The 17,500-nt window shown below is 36.7% G+C and overlaps 2 protein-coding genes and 1 long non-coding RNA gene across 3 annotated transcripts in view; 1 reads left to right on the forward strand and 2 right to left on the reverse strand.

Annotated features, from left to right (window-relative positions):
- LOC111467214 (lipid phosphate phosphatase delta-like) overlaps positions 1-943 on the forward strand; it is a 6,786-nt gene extending 5,843 nt beyond the window's left edge. Inside the window, exons 7-8 of the mRNA XM_023112041.1 lie at positions 61-176; positions 336-943. Coding sequence (XP_022967809.1) covers positions 61-176; positions 336-743 — 524 coding nt within the window. The 3' untranslated portion in view covers positions 744-943. The remainder of the gene's footprint in view (positions 1-60; positions 177-335) is intronic.
- Positions 1-17,500, reverse strand: part of LOC111467313 — a 19,309-nt gene that overhangs the window by 1,455 nt on the left and 354 nt on the right. The window lies entirely within an intron of this gene.
- Positions 4,113-10,765, reverse strand: LOC111467236 (serine/threonine-protein phosphatase PP2A-4 catalytic subunit). Its single transcript, XM_023112080.1, has 11 exons — positions 10,491-10,765; positions 9,511-9,567; positions 8,751-8,834; positions 8,063-8,134; positions 7,837-7,908; positions 7,470-7,510; positions 6,283-6,349; positions 5,156-5,347; positions 4,946-5,035; positions 4,735-4,842; positions 4,113-4,603 (listed from the first exon to the last, which is right to left on the reverse strand). Exons 1-11 carry the CDS (start codon positions 10,581-10,583, stop codon positions 4,538-4,540), a joined length of 942 nt encoding a protein of 313 aa, XP_022967848.1. The 5' UTR covers positions 10,584-10,765; the 3' UTR covers positions 4,113-4,537.

A 17,500-nucleotide genomic window follows, 5' to 3' on the forward strand; every position in this document is an offset into this window, starting at 1 on the left:
CTTTTTTTTTTTTTTTTTTTTTTGCTAAATCTGTTTGTTGAATGCAATATCTGGGTGCAGTTACATATTTCTGGGGTGCCTTAAGCATTCTGTTGCTCTTTGCTTATCCTACTCCTGAGTTCCCTACTCCAAGCTATGAATTCCACACGGCTTTTGATGGTGTTGCGTTTGGAATTGTAAGCAACATTTTCTTTCAAAGTGCAGTAACTATGACACAATTGATGAATGTTATGTGTTTCATTGGTATCATTTTGAATGATTATACAATCAAAAGCTCCCTGTTCTTTAGATGTTTGGTTAAATCCTTCAAATATATGAGAGATTCTGTCCTACAGATATCAGGGGTACAGCAAACATACCATCAGTTTCATCATGAAGCCGTTGCGCGTATCTTTACACCGCAACTCCCGTTTGCGACGTTTGTTGGTCGGATGCTCGTCGGTTTACCGACCATATTAACGGTGAAGTTTTGTAGCAAAGCTTTGGCTAAATGGATCCTTCCCATTGTTTCAAACACCTTGGGTATGCCCATAACATCAACCAGCTATATCCCAATGCTAAAATCATCCTCAATTGGTAAGGTGGATGGGAGCAAACAACGTGGTCCTCTGCATAAGCTGTTCTTCTTCTCGAGCCAGGACTCGTTTGACGTCGACACGGGTATTAGGTTTGTTCAATATGCTGGCCTTGCTTGGTCTGTTGTTGATCTTGTTCCTTCTCTTTTCTCTTATCTGAACTTGTGATTTGTTAGCTCCAATGAGTTCAATACGGTTAACCCAATTGAATCATGAGTTCTCTATAGATCATGTCCTTGTGTCATGGACATTGTTTTGTAAATGAGGGCACTTTTATGGCCTTAATTGGCGACTATTATATGAGAAACTAACTCCGGAAATGGGTTGTATACTGAGAAATTGAGGAAAAGATAATTCCTTTATGAGCATTAGTAGTTAATCAGATCTCATATCGGTGGTAGAGGGAAATAGAACATTTCTTATAAACGTGTGGAAATTTCTCCCCAGTAGACACATTTGAAGATCGCGAGGCAGGCAGCGATACGTAATCGAGCCAAAGCGGACAAAATCTCTGTTGGTGAGGTTGAGTTATTACAAATGGTATTAGAGCCAAGTATTCGGCGGTGTGGGAAACATTTTTTTTAAAGGTGTGGAAACCTCTTCCTAGTAACTTCATTTTAGAATTATGAGGCTAATGATGGTATGTAATAGACCAAAATGGACAATATTTGCTAAGTTGGGCTGTTACATTAACCTTCTCAAATTGCAATTACGTATGAACCAACTAATAATTAACGATCACAAAGTGACTGATGCATGCAATATCTTCTCTTCAACCTAGCAAATGCATGCAATATCTTCTCTTCATGCAATATCTTCTCTTCAGTTACGTCATGACGGATAAGATGGATTTTTTCGCCTTTGTTTAGGCCCATAATTTACTCGAGTTGGTCCATTGCTTCCTTCCATGGGGGTGAAGGAAGATTTTTAAAGTTGGGTTATTTGTATATTCGTTGCCTTTTGTACAATGTCAATCATTTTTTTAGTGAAAAGAAGTAATTTTCCTCTTGTTTGCTCGTGATGACGTTCCTGTTCCAATATGTCTGTTGGTCATTGTCTTCGGCATCTCCTTTTCCATCATGTCCCTTGTGCCATTGAATGGTGGTGGTTTTGGGATGATGTACTCTTGAGAACTCAATTGGACATCATCATCCATCTCCTCGAAAGTGTTTGATGTCATCTCTATAGGGTTTCTCTACCCAGCTATGTGACCCGATGCTTTTCAAACACGATAGTCAAGTTATAGTAATGAGGAAATGCTTTATTCCACATGTCTTTCGCAATTGAATAACCCTATTCATATTAGTATCGAAAGTGTTTGATGTTATCTCTATAGGGTTCCTCTACCCAGCTATGTGACCTGATGCTTTTCAAACACGATAGTCAAGTTATAGTAATGAGGAAATGCTTTATTCCACATGTCTTCCGCAATTGAATAACCCTATTCATATTAGTATAAACTCTTTGTTCTAGCCGAATCTGCCACAGGTTTGTTTGAGCCACTTATGAATTGTTGTGTACCGTTTCTTGAGACTCCCTCCTAACCTTATTATTTATAGTCAGTCCCTTTAAGAATGCAAACCTAGTAACTTCTCTTCTATCAATCGTTGTAGGTACCCGAGCTTGAACATCCCATTGTCCATTCTTCGCCTCTTCCCCATCCATTAAGGCCGCGAGGGACTCCATAAGCTTTGCATCTTCTATCTTCGTCTTCATGTGTTCTTTGTTTTTATCAGCACCTGTCGGTACGTTGCATGCGTAAGTATATCTCAATAATGATAAGTTCAAAATTTAAAGATTTTAGGTCGCATATTGTGCTAGAAAGATACGAATTTTGACTTGTAATAATACTTCGGAAATGTAAACATTATAATTCTCAATTAAAGAAAAAAAAAAAAACGAGTCTTCAAAGTACGTATACACACAAAATTTTCTATTCAATCAGAGAAAAAATAATTGCTAGTAATCACGATTGTTCCATGCATCAAACATTTTATTGGTCAAGTTATTCCTCCATTCGTTGGAAGTTTTGATGAAGCGAGTATTATCTCCACCTATGACACTGGAGGCTCGGTGTAATACCTGGAATTTTAAGAAAATAAATAAATATTTTTTAAAAAAAAAGAAAAAAGAGAAGGAAAGCAAAATGACACACATGTTGGAGAAGATGACCATACAGTTAACGTTTAGTTTCTTGGCCATTGGCCATTCATTTTTTTAACGGATTTGAAGCTTCTTAGAGTCTATTCTACGAGCCATTTTCAATAGTTTTATTATTTTGATTTAATTTAGGACATTCAAGAATTTTGGAGAATTTGAAATTCTTGAAAACCCGAACCAAGCTCGAAAAGTTGATATACAAGTAACCACATGGAGCAATCGTTAAGAAATACTTTAGGAGCAGATTAGGACTATGGACAAATAATTAGAAATCATGTTTAGAAGCCTAAGTTAAGCTATTTTACGGTTACTAAGTCTAGTAAACTCAGTTTTACAACTTTGTGAAATCTGATAGATTTACTGCCCGTGTTCGATCATGGTATGTTTATATATGTTGATAAATGTATGATTTAGGGTTTAGGAACCCATTTATGCCAAGTGACAAACTATGTGCTCTCTAGAATATATTTCATGAGTATATTAAACAATGTACCTATTCTACGTTATTATGGTCCTTAAATCTAGTTTTGAATTCCACAAAAAATAATTAGAAATTAGAGCTCGTTACAAGAGCTCGATAAATTAGAGCTTACCATAGAACCTTATAAGTATACACTCCTAGGGTAGAAGTGTATAGAGTTGTATGCAAAAGCCTTATAGGGCAAGAATAGACTAGAGCAAACTTAGTGGTTAAGGATTATAGTTGAGCGTTAATATGATGACTTGTGATTCGAGGTATCAAGAATCAGGACGTTACATTGAGTCCACTTCCTCCCTTTCGTTCAAGGTCGTGTTTGGATCCATTTTTCTAGTGATAAGGTTGTGAACGAGGCAACATGTTATTATTTCTCTAGGCTTGAACTAATTCGAGGGACATTTTTCGAACAATGACCCACCACCTCCCTTTTAGTACATCGAATGTCCATTCCTTTCTACACTAATTGGTGCACTCCTTGCTCCACGCCATCCACATAGGTGGTATCACTCTCCTTTAAATGGTGCCAACAATCCTTCAACATAGGGTACCCAACATCACATAATAGATCACATATAATATTAACAATTGTTAAGTGTTTTATACCCTTAGGAACCTTAAACACATAAGGTCGTGATATGGAATCTATACTACATCAAGGACAAAGTTGAAACGCCTAGAAACCGTCTCATCGAACCGTGAAATTTATATATAAACTACTTGATTCTTAACATCATGAGTTGCTACTGCATAACAACCCCTTCTTCAATATCAATACATTGGGTTAATATTAAACGTCTATTGTCCCAAGCATACTACACAATATTGTAAAACATCTTCCATCCATTCTCGGACTTAACAACAAGAGTCATCATTTGTGAATCAAACAAAAGAAACTCATCTGCGTAAAAATACGATTCATACTGAAACTTCTTGAAACAAAAAGTAAGAATCCCAATAATTTCAATAGTTTTTTTTTTTCCCCAAACACAACAGGAACTAGTATACGAACTAAATAACACCTAGTAGATGAAAAAACACCAGCACTATAATTTACCACAACAGATGTAACAAAATTAAACTACCTTGAAATATATGGAGCAAGTGGCCGCAAATGGCCGAAGGGGCGAAAGAAAGTTGAATAGCTTTGTATCTCGAGGATGTCTTGATCTTCAAATACAAATCAGAGGGTTTTCTATATAAAAAAGTTTTAGTTCGCAGGCAAAACCACCAATGCATGGCAGCATAAGTCACAGGATGTCTCTGACTACAACGATGCACAAACCATTATGGTATACAGGGGAAGGATTCAACTTAGCTGGCTGCTTCATAAGAAGTAGTCTGGCGTTCTACGTGTGACGTCGGGTTCTCCTCTTCTGGGTGCTGGCTCAAACTGATAGAGAAAAACCATGCAGAGAATAGAGCTAATCAATCAGCTATGGATACTTATACTATTGCAGGAAATAAAGCAAAGATGAGTATTGTTTGTGCATTCTCATGGTTGTGCAAGTTTGAGAAAGAGACCTGGATAAATGTATGACTCCTGCAGTCATCAACTTCTAAAATTGAAGCCATGTTCCCACAACGATAACAATAGTTAGGCGCACTGAAAATGGTAACCACCTTTTGTTCCTGTTCAAACAAAAGAGTCATCATACCAGAAACTTTTAAATCCATAAAACAAGATTAGAATAAGAGATTTATAGGTTGAGAAAATATTAAACAAAAATATTACATGAGCCCAGTTAAATCCATCCATGACCAGTTGATGAGCTCTGGCTATCAACTTTAAATTATTCATGTGATTGAATTGTTCAGATATGTCCTGCAAAGTAGGATATGAAACGTCAGATTGAAAACCCCTTAATTTTTCATTCTATATCAGCATAAGAATCAAAGGGCAAGTGTGAAATAACAAAAACATTGATGCACGGTTCGAAATTACCTGGCCAAATGTATACCCAGCACCCCGAGGTGAAATGCCCCAGCCACATCGGTCATCTGGATCAGACCATAACAAGTCACACATTGGACCTTCATGCGGAACCTCTTGAACACGGTCAAAGTTTCGAATGTTATCAAGGGTTTCAATGGATGGGGACAGCCCACCATGTAGGCAAAATATTTCAGACTCAACCTGAAAGGAAAAACAAAAGCCAACAGATAAAACAATTGCATCAATACAATTTCTTTTAGGAGAAAAGGTTTTTTGCTTGGTATTAATCAATAAGAGGCTGTCTGATAATAATTTTGTCAGTTTTCTGCTATTAATAGTTTGTTAAGAAGTTGCTTGATAATAAATCAATAAGAGGCTGCTTGATAATAATCAATAAGAGGTTGCCTGACAATAAATTCTTTTTAGGATAAAAAGTTATGTTAAGAGGTTGCTTGATAATAATCAATAAGAAGCTGCCTGATAATAATTTTGTCAGTTTTCTGCTATTAAAAGATCTGTTAGATTACTAATAATTTGTTTGTTTTATGATCCAATTACTAAAGCGATTGTAATATTGTAACCAAAGTTTAAAAACTAAATGGCTATAGCGTAAGTACATTTCAAAAGGAAACATAACATAGAAATTTATTTTCAAAAAAATGGAAGACACGGTCATTCCAAAACGAATCAACCCACCAAAAATAAACCAAAAAATAAATATAAAAAGAGTTCCAGACGTTGAGAATGAGAAACAGACACCAAAAAGGAGGTTAAACCTAACCGCAGTCTACACCTCCCCAAAGATTCTCCTATTTCCCTCAAAGCCAAGTGTTCCACAAAAAGGCAAGGAAACACCACCTCCACTAATATCAAGCGCAACATTTATACCAGCCAAAGCACATGGAAGATCACCCAAAAAGAAATCCCAAATCAAAGACGCAAAATTCTCCATAGCATATGATCTAACAGGCTCAATGTAAACTAAATTCATTTCATATTATGTCCTTCAATCACATAAAATATACAATGTATGAAAGGCACCCAAAAAAACAAGGCATGATATGTTGGTTCAAGGAGGTAAATTGTTTAATAAAAGTCGATCATTAACAATGATGCTGAAAAACAAGATCACTAACCAAGGCAGTCAAAGGAAAATAATCAAAAAGATCTGTAAACGTCTTCCATACATTAGCATTGCCATACCTACAAGTACAAAGAAAAAGACATCACGCCAAACATAATCTCAAATCACATATTGGAATTAAACTTTACCAACAAACTGTGATAAAATAAAGATTTTACCATCGATAGATAACAAAATGAAGTAATATAATCATTTACCAAAGAAAAAACATATAACCATGAATCTTTTCATCATTTGCAAAGAAAGCTTTTATGCAGTGAATTGCCATATGATGCCCCATCAAAGACGCTTCCTAAAATTTTCCATCTTTTTGGAGTTAGTCACTCATCAGCTTACCACAAATAACTTGGTGCATTTGGTTTGTGATCTGAAAACATAAATTTAAAAACCAGAGATTTAATGAAAACAGAGTTGTATGTGAGGAGGTGGTCCTAAGTTCACCTTTCTGGGAGAACAAACTTTCATGCCATGCTATTCATTAGATTCTTTATTGGGTTGGAGAGGTAGTCTAACAAGGTCCCAGTGGTGGTGAGATTTATTGTCTCCTTGTGGGCATCAGGTAACTATGTCTTTTTGTAATTATGATTTTAGTTTGATGTTGGATTGGAGTCTCTTATCAGGCTGTATTTTAGGACTCCCTTATGTTAATCTTATTTTTGTATGCCCTGTATATTCTTCCAATATTTCAATGAAAGTTTGGGTTCTTACCAAGAAAAAAAGATGAGTTTGGTAGCAGATTTTGAAACTTGATCTTAATTTAAAAAATTGTTCAAATATGTTTAAACCATAAATGGTTCTAGTTACCAAATAAACATTAGGTTAAATCTCAATTGTTACCAACTACTTAATAAACATGTAAAAAACACTTCCAAATGGTCATATAATTTGTAAATATTATATTATACATATTTTAATTAAACAAAATCCAAATTGCATACCAAACCAAGTCCATTATTTCAACCTAGTTATTGTACAAGGTTACCAGATTCATCGATCTAAGACATCTTTAGTTTCATACATTGCACCCAGTGTTTTGTCATTGATTTCTTTTATCCAACGCTAATAAATTTCAGCACAAGAATTAAACATCAGTGGATATACTAACCCTACAGTCACATATTGATCATACAGATTATCCCCCAAAATTCAAGACAGAGAAAGAGAGACAGAAAAACTCACTTCCTTAAACATTCGTCATAAAAGCCATAAACCTGAGTGATCTGAGAACCAAAAAGGAGAGAAGATGAAATTAAATGAAACAAATCCCCAAAACAAGACACGATGAAGTGCAAAAAGAAGTACAATTACGCACAGCCATTATTCATTCTAGAATGAACTCATGAAGTAGTCAAATGGTAGAAAACTTCAAAGCAGAAAGCAGCTAGATTATTTTTGCTCTACCTCGCTCCACTCCCAATCCCAACTTTCTGGATCAAGCATCAATTTAAAATTACAGTATTGGAACTTGGGAAAAAAAAGAAGGAAACTGTGTGCATCGTTTGTTCAAACATGCATCCTGAACCCAAATATAGTGTAAAAATCATACCTGACGACTCTCATGATTCCCTCGTAGAATGGTAATTCGGTGAGGATAACGAACCTTCAGAGCCACTAATAACTGGAGTATGGTAGACAACCATAAATATTAGCTCAAATATATCATCCAGCCAAAATCTACAAGTCTTACATTATGCATGATTGGTATGGAGTATATGGATGCCTTGACCGAATGATGAATAGGAAAATCAAATAAATTGGTATCATGCACTTACCGTGACAGTTTCAACAGAATAATATCCCCGGTCCACATAATCTCCCATAAACAGATAATTGGTGTCCGGACACTGTCACAATATTACGTAAGTATAGATTCAAACCTGATGCAGAGGACGCTCAAAAGAAATCAACTCACAAAACATCATCTATAAGTAGAAAAGTAAGAATAATTTTGAAGGGCAATCTATTTCCCTTTCTAATTTTGAAAGGCAATCTATTTCCCTTTTTACCCTTATTTTCACCAAAAAAGAACACATTATTAATTCGACGTTTAAATTAGTTCCTAAACTTCAATTATAGTTCCTACATAATCAAGTGTTCTATTTTAGTCCCTCAATTTTCAAATGCTTTGGTTTAGCCCAGGCCCAGGTAACCATTTGAAGTTAAACCATTGATTGTGTCAAGTAATCATGGAAGAAAGAAGTAGCCTTCGGCCGGAGTAGGTTAAAACACTCCTTTGGAACTCTAAATTTATTAGAAATGTGTAACCTTTTCAATCACGTGGATGAAATTCTTAGGTTTTTGCTCAAGTAAGCTACTTTTCACAATGTTTTCTTTTTGAAGCTTCCCTTGTCTCTCAGGACAGTGACATATACATTATCTTCACTCCTTTTTTCAGCAGGGCAAAAAAAAAAAGTTTTCTTGAAATAAAATTAATGAATATTCATATAGCATAACTTGTACCTTCCCTCCAATTTGGAAAAGTTCTGCAAGGTCATGAAATTGCCCGTGAATATCTCCGCATATTGTTACTGGACTCTTCACAGGCTGAGTGAGGACAAAAAAAAAAAAAAAATAAAAAAAAAAATTCCATGTAACATGTATAAAGAAGCACAAGAAGTCTGATATAGCAATCATGAAAAATAAATAATTATGTGCTACTCCTGCAATTTAAAATTGAAAGGAAATATGAAATGCTAGTTTATTAATGGAAGGACATTTTGAAATGCTAGTTCTTTGCTATAAGCTCAACTCCAATTCATTTATTTTCAGATTAAAACAGTTGTATTAATAATAAGCATAATAAAAGGGAGGGGGGACTGCGTGTCCTCCCTGACCAAATGGTCACAATATTTTGAACCAAACAAAGTTTGGTTCTCAAAGACAAAAAGTAATAAAATGAAGAATAGATGGCACAATATCTTGCTCCAAATGAATCGGTTATGAATTTACATTCTAACGTCTTAAAACTAAAATAATAAGAAAGAATGACGATGATCAATCACAAGCATGCACGAGATAATTGTAAAAAATAATAGAGACAGTGTATATGATATGCAGGCCACTATTGCAGAATGAAGACAGAACTTGTTAACATGGAAAACCTCTAGTCTCAAGATGTGTATATCTTCCACTAGTAAAAGAACCCAAAATCAAGAGATATTCCCAAAAAAAAAGACTTAGATGGCTCAAACAAAAAGGTTTGAAGGCACAAATATAATACCTGTACATTGCTCTCTTCCATTAGAACCTCTTTGGCTTTGTCACACAATGCCCTAACCTATATAAACAAAGGAATCATGTTACTTTTACTTCAAAATGTGTCATAGAGTCAAACTCACCCAACTTAGGCATAGCAGAAGGTACAAAACTATGCAAAAGTCAGTCAAAAGCTCATAGGTCGAACAAAAGGATCGCAACATCCTGTGGACCTATACCAGCAATGGCATCCCTTTAGAACTCCCTTCATCATCAATTTTGTAATTACACCGTGCAATTATTCTCGCCCAGGGGAGCGACTTTTTATAATCTTCTACGATTTGTTAAGGATTTCATATCCTCCTATATAATGTACTATCTAGAGAGTAACAAATGGAATTTTCATTCCAAGAATAAGAAGGAAATAATGAAATAAAGGCAATACAGATATCAGGATTCATGAGGGGCTCATAAACACAGCAGAAACTCGTTTCTAAATGAAATTGAGAGATACAAGAGTAAGAAAATAATGCTGTTCGTTGCCCTTCCAGATCCCCATGTTGAAAGTGGCATAATACCGATATGAAAAAAGTGCTGCTTCAAGGTTCAAACACAGCGAAATCAACAACTCCATTTTTCATTTCAACAACATAAACCAGCAATTTACGGTAACAAGATCCACTCACACCATTCTACCTAAATCATTCCTGAGAACCCAGAAAACAGTAAACAAAAAAATTCCCATCCAATCAAATAGCCGTCTCCCAGTTTTCCATTTTCCATCCACAAGATTCAATCACCATCTTCTACTAAAGGCACCCAATCAAATAGGCAAGTTAAGATCGCCCAATAAATTAAAATCAGAAAAAATGGGAGAGATAGAACCATAGATTCAACATTCAAAGGCTCCCATCTTCCACAATTTCTTTTAGGTCAAGAAACAAGAATCGCCCGAATCGGAGCCACACGGAAACTAGAACAAAAAGATGAATCGAAAAACAGAACCTGTTGCTCGGAGAGCGGCTTGCACTGCATGAGCTGCGAGATCTGCTCGTCGAGGCTGCTGTTGGCCTCGGACAACATCGAATCCGTGCCCATACCTGCACCCGATTGAGGCGGCCAAGGTCTGAAGGTTCAGAGAGAAGGCCCGGGCGGAGCGTGAGACTCCACTGCGGCGGCGGGCAGTGGGCAGAGAGGAGAACAGGATTGAAGAAAGAGAGAGAGGGAGAGATGGGGATGCGCGTGAGAGAGAGAGCGAGTGGGGAATTGAGATCGAATTATAGAAACCAGCAATGCCGATGTGTGAGTGAATGGTGATGGATTATTGGATTGAGTGGAGGGAAATAAATTATTAAAAAAAAAAAAAAAAACAAATTATTAAAATTAAAACTAAATCCAAAGGTAATTGATTTTATTCCGCTGTGGGAGCTTCCATATGTTGATGACCAACAAGGGCACGCCACGTCATTAATCTTGATCACACAAATAAAAAATATCTTCCATTTTAATTACTCGTATCGGTGTGGGCCTATGGAGACGGGACAAGAAACGACTCCGAATAAAGCTATTTTGGTTTCAAATGTCTTTTTACGCCCAACAGGATGTGTCAACCTCAGGATGCTTTACTCGTAACTCCACAAGGTTTTGAAACGAAGTTTAATTTAAGTCTCGGTTAAGAACGATGATGATCTACGTTTCACACAACACATGATTCCATGGATAGTTTTATTTGTGATCGAGAGCGTGATGCATTAGAAAGTGTGAGATCCCATGTAGCATTCTTTATAAGCGTGTGGAAACCTCCTCCCAGCAAACACATCTTAAAACCGTGAGGTTGACGATAATATGTAATGGACCAAACCAGATAATATCTACCAACAGTGGGTTTGGACTATTACAAATGGTGTCAGAGCAAGACACCGAGCAGTTTGCTAGCGAGGACATTGGGCGACCAAGAATGGATTGTGAGATCCTACGTCGGTTGGAGAGGAAAACGAAACATTTCTTTTAAGGGTGTGGAGACCTCTTCTTAACATACGCGTTTTAAAATAGTCATGCTGACAACGATATGTAATGAATCAAAATGAATAATATCCATTAGCGGTTAGCAGTAAAATTTATGATATATTTTTAAAAAAATTCTTGAACCTAGAATTATTTACCTTCTTTTATAATATATATATATATATATATATAATATAAATAAATAAATAAAGTAAAATAATTTTAATTTATTTTTTCTTATCAAATAATTTAAGTTACTATACAACGTTTAGAAATCAAAAGTGACTTTTAACCAAAGAAAAAAAATATTGGGTTAAATTGTAAATTTAATCTCTATCGTTTTTAAGATGTTCTTATTAAGGATTATTTAAGAGCGTTTTATTAAACATATAAATAAAATATAATTTTTAAACTATAAAAACTAAATTCAATGTTTCTGTTTCAAAAAAAAAATATTGAATATGAATGACTCCCTGCTAACCCGATTTCCAGATCATAATCATTATATAGAAGAGATGGCCGAATGATAAGCCTTGAGCAGTTAGACCAATTAGGATTGATTCACTAAACATTCAACGATTCGAAATGAACTGCTAAAATAAATAACGGCGATAGAGAGAGGTGGAAGGAAGACAACCTCTCATGCATTACCAGAAGGAGCTTATGAGCAGAAAAAACACGTTGAATTAATTACATTGCTTCGAAACATTGTGCTGTCTAACATGTGTAGAAAGTACAATGCATAGTACCGATAACAAAGCAGAAACGAAGGTCACAACGTCAACAGTTCGAGCATCTGATCGCAATACCTGCGGGTATCGACCGTGTAAGATCTGCCTCAGAATCATCAGTTTCTAGCTTAAATATGCAAGCTCCTACTTGCATGAATCCGCTTTCATCCAATCGCTGCAAAACAGCAAGAAAATTTCACGACTATCCAATTTAAGTATGGAAACATCTAGGACATTAACATGACAAGAATACATAACCATATAGCGGTTTAAAATGTATATTATTTTCTATTATATCCTATATTCAAAGTAGATTGTAACGTCTTAAGCCCACCGCTAGCAGATATTGTTCTTTTTCGGCTTTCCCTTTTGGGTTTTCCCTTAAGATTTTTAAAACCCGTCTGCTAGGAAGAGGTTTTCACACCCCTATATACAATGTCTCGTTCTCCTCCTCAACTGATGTGGGATCTCACAATGCACCCTCCTTTAGGGCCCAACAGATTCTGACACTCGTTCTCTTCTCCAATCAATATGAGACCCCTCCAATCAACCCCCTTTGGAGCCCAGCATCCTTGCTGGCACATCCCGCCTCATGTCCACCCCCTTTGGGGCTTAGCCTCCTTTCTGGTACATTGCCCGATGTCTGGTTCTGATACCATTTGAAATAGCCCAAACCCACCACTAGCAGATATGGTCTTTTTTGGGTTTCCCTTCCGAGCTTCCCCTCAAAGTTTTTAAAATGTGTCAATGGGTTAGAAAAATGATAATAAACTTACAGTGGTGCAGGGGAACCTGAGACGTGGATTTTTCGATGTCGAACTTGATGGTCGATGAAAGTTGACAGTGAGAACCTTCACCCTTTAGCTTCAATAGAATTGAGGGACTTGGCAACACAGTATTTAGATCATATGGTAGAACTTCGCATATGTTTGCAAAGTTGTAACAGTCCACGCCCACCTCTAGCAGAAATTGTCCTCTTTGGGTTTTCCCTTTTGCACTTTCCCTCGAGGTTTTTAAAACACTTCTGCTAGAGAGAAGTTTCCACACCGTTATAAATAATACTCCGCTCTCCTCCCCAACCGATGTGGGATCTTACAAAAGTATCTGAGCCATGAATGCTTTAAGTAAGATTCGTTTCCGTCTTAAGCATGATTTTGTGGTTAATAGCCATAGAGATGCACTTTTATATTGTCTATGCAGTTCTATAACAACAACAGCCAGCAATTTTACACATGCAATTTTGTGCAAAGACTGTCCTAAACTTTTTTTATAACAAAAATGCTATTAACTTGTTGAAACTATGTTTCCGTAGCAACAATTATTATTTAAATATAAGTATTACATATTGAGGTGTCATTGTTATTGTTTCCTTGAGAGCACACAACACTACAATAATGGCTCAATCAAATAATCTCCGCTCTCTTCAAGCAGTCCCTTGACGGCTAGCCCACCGCAAGCAGATATTGTCCTCTTTGAGCATTTCCTTTCGGGCTTCCCTCAAAGTTTTTAAAATGCATCTACTAGGAAGAGGTTTCCACACCCTTATAAATGGTGTTTTGTTCTCTTCCCCAACCGATGTAGGATTTTACAATCCACCCCCTTCGGGGCCCAACGTCCTTGCTGGCACTCGTTCCCTTCTTTAGTCGATGCAGGACCCCCCAATCCACCTCCCTTTGGGGCCAGCGTCCTTGCTGGCACACCGCCTTGTGTCCACCCCCTTCTGGGTTTAGCTTCTTTGCTGGCACATCATCCAGTGTTTGGCTCTGATACCATTTGTAACGGCCTAAGCCCACCGTTAGCAGATATTGTCCTCTTTGAGCTATTACTTTCGAATTTCCTCTCAAGGTTTTTAAAACGCGTCTACTAGAGAGCGGTTTCCACATCCTTGTAAAGATTATTTTGTTCTCCACCCCAACCAAGGTGAGATTTTAACTCCCTCCTGGAATCTTTAGATCCTTCAAAATAATGTTTATTGAACTTCCACATATTTGCTTCTTTTTTAATAATAAGAAACAAAGACCTTTCGAAGGATAAAAACACTTAACTTAGAAATAACTAGGAGCATTTATCATTATCAATGGGCACCGCTGTGAAATCCGTGTTATTAAGGGCATTCGACAAGGTGATCCATTATCCCTTTTCCTATAATCGACTCACTAAGTTGGCTATTGACCAAAGTGGAACCGGTTAGTAATCACGACTCTCCACAATGATATGATATTGTCCACTTTGAGCATAAGCTCTCATTGCTTTGGGCTTCACCAAAAAGTCTCATATCAATGGAGATGTATTCCTTTACTTATAAATCATGATCGTTCTCTAAATTAGTCAATGTGGGACTCACTTCCAACAATCCTCAACAAAACTAGAAGGAAAAATGGAAGGCTTCAGTGTGGGGCATGATGGTGTTTCGGTTAGTCATCTCCAATTGGCCGATGGCATCATTCTCTTCTCCACATACAACAATGAATATGTAAAGAATCTTCTTAACACTATAAATTAAACCATATCCCTTTTACGTGGAGCTTTGAAAATGTATTTATTATAGAGATACATGAAGTCATTCATACAAAAAAATCTTTTCTCTTTACATTTTCCCTATCCTATTTTTTGTGTTTATCTAGATCGAGTGTATACGTTGTTGTGCGATTCTAACCATGTGGTCTGGATCACAAAATTAAATGGGAGGAACGAATCACTCCATGGATATGAAAGTTTCCGATCAAAAACCTGCTTTGTGGAGAAGACTGATTGTTGCTAAATATGGATCCTCCTTTCTAGTCCAAAGGTGGGAACCTTCGCTATCTGCAGCAAAAGGCCATTGGAAGGTTATTTCATTCTCGCAAAGTATAGTGGATGAGCATAGTACTGTGAATTTGGAAAATGGGAAATATGTTGCTTACCAAGCCCACTGCTAGCAGATATTGTCTGCTTTTGCTCGTTATGCATTGTCGTCAGTTTCACGATTTTAAAACGCGTTTGTAGGGAGAGGTTTCCACACCCTTATAAAGAATGTTTCGTTCCCCTCTTCAACCAATGTGGGATCTCACAATCCTCCCTCCTTGGGGACCTAGCGTTCTTGCTGGTACACCGCCCGGTGTCTGGCTCTGATACTATTTGTAACAGCCCAAACCCACCGCTAACAAATATTGTCCACTTTGGCCCATTATGCATTGTAGTCACCCTCACGGTTTTAAAACGCGTTTGTTAGGGAGAGGTTTCCACACCCTTATAAAAAAATGTTTCTTTCCCCTCTTCAACCAATAAAATAAAATAAAAAAATTAAGGTAGCAAAGAGGGGAACGAAACATTCCTCATAAAGGGTATGGAAACCTATCCCTAGTAGACACATTTTAAAACCTTGAGGGAAAGTCCGAAAGGGAAAGCTCAAAGAGGACAATATCTGCTAACAATAGGCTTGAGCTGTTATATTTACCCTCCTTACAAAATTCCTGATCTTTCCTTCTCAAAGGAGGTCTCTGTCTCTGATTTATTGAAGGAGGAGGTATGTTGGGATATATATATATATATATTATCATGGTTTCTAGCGATTCACATGGCATCATCAAATAATACAAGTCTTGAATAAGAATCTACAACACACTAGAACGCCCTTGTTGATGATCCTTTACTCGAACAGCATCTAGGGTTCCGCGAACAATGTGATATCTCACACCAAGTAAATCCTTAACCCTTCCCCCTCTTACTAAGCTACAGAATGTTCTTGTAAACTATGGCCAATATCAGGTATATAAGTAGTGATTTCAAATCCCGAGGTTAAGCGTACTCTGACAACTTTACGTAAGGCAGAGTTTGGTTTTTTTTGGAGGTGAGAGTGGAAAAGTGACAATTTCACTAATGGTTGAAATTTACAAAAGGGAGGTAATATCTATAGGAAGTAAAAATATTAATGAGTTTTGTACAAGTCCGTGTCTTTTTCGCAAAAATTCTTTGATTTCTTTCTTTCCACAGATTCTAAAAGAAAGTCATGGTGAAGTTCTTCCATAGTAGGGCTTTTGCATTCTTGAATGGATGATACGTTAAGGCTATGTCCAATGAATCCTTTATCTCCCTAAGAAATCTGGACGTTGGGATATTAATCTCCATAAGAATCTCATCGAGTTGGAGATCCTTGAATGGGTTTCTCTTTCTCAGTGTCTAATATTCAACAACTGTCGGATGATATATCCACTATATCTCAATCCACCAAATCTCTGCTTGAATCCATAAATAGAGTATCCACCCAACTTCTCATGAGCCCTTTCAAAACCATATGATCTGACCTTCTTTCTAAAACCATTTTCTTTACAGGCAAAATAGCCCTGTAACTTTGGAGAAAGGGTCGTGATCATGATTTTCCTACTCCAGAGGGAAATGTCCTTCCCTTTTAGGCTTCCCTTGCAGTTTATCTCTTACACTCGAGGGCTGTCCTTCCAAAGGAAGGTAGAGACTCTTATGGTTGCACGTCGTCAAAGCTTTCTTATGGTTCGTCAGGATTGAGTCATATCATCAACGAAAAAACACGAACATTTTCATACAACATGTTATTTTCATTGCTATCTCTCGGTGTAAATTGTCTAACTACTTCTCTTCATATTGTTTTGATTATCTCTTTTCTTAGTTTAATCGACTTCTCAAAGAAACTTTCAAAACTATCTTGACCGGAAGTAAATGAACTATCGATTAAACCTCTCTATCAAAAGGAAATAAGGTTAACTTACACACCCAGATGACATCCCACATCCAATTGGGCTCCTCCTAAAAGGGATGGGACTAGAAAAAACTTCACAACCCTAAATTTTCTACTTAAGCTAAGATTGCTACGATATGATTTCTTATTTAAACTTTCATAACACATAATCTTCATCTTAAATCACAATCATAGATACTATTTTAGCCTAAGTCTGAGAAAAATAAATGTGACTACCTTATACGTATGTTATGGTCTTGAGTTGGGATGCCGTTGTTTGCCGTACAATGACGCCTTGCCTTTACCTGAAACAAAAGTAGCATGTAACTTGAGTATTTAAAGATGGTTTTGAACACGTAAGTTCATGACTATGTTTTAAGATGAAGGTTATATTTTATGAAAGTTTAAATGAAGTATTCCCCATTCAATATTTATAATATGAATACAGTAACGACCTTAGAATTTAGAAAATTAAGGGTCGTTACAAAGAAATGTTTTGACCAAGTCAATCTCTCACTGAGATTTTCTCTACCAAAATCTGTTCATCACATTTTCAACCAAAGGTAGCAACACTTCTATGATTACTTCCG

Source organism: Cucurbita maxima, unplaced genomic scaffold (assembly GCF_002738345.1).
Source record: "Cucurbita maxima cultivar Rimu unplaced genomic scaffold, Cmax_1.0 Cma_Scf00033, whole genome shotgun sequence".
Classification (NCBI taxonomy): domain Eukaryota; kingdom Viridiplantae; phylum Streptophyta; class Magnoliopsida; order Cucurbitales; family Cucurbitaceae; genus Cucurbita; species Cucurbita maxima.

Excerpts from the sequence above, each read along its gene's own strand:
- LOC111467236 (XM_023112080.1), bottom strand. The coding sequence starts at position 10,583 with ATGGGCACGGATTCGATGTTGTCCGAGGCCAACAGCAGCCTCGACGAG. Across the intron at positions 8,135-8,750 it reads TTTTCCAAATTGGAGGGAAG|TGTCCGGACACCAATTATCT; the intron begins GTACAAGTTATG and ends ATATTGTGACAG. Across the intron at positions 5,036-5,155 it reads CTGGGTATACATTTGGCCAG|GACATATCTGAACAATTCAA; the intron begins GTAATTTCGAAC and ends CCTACTTTGCAG.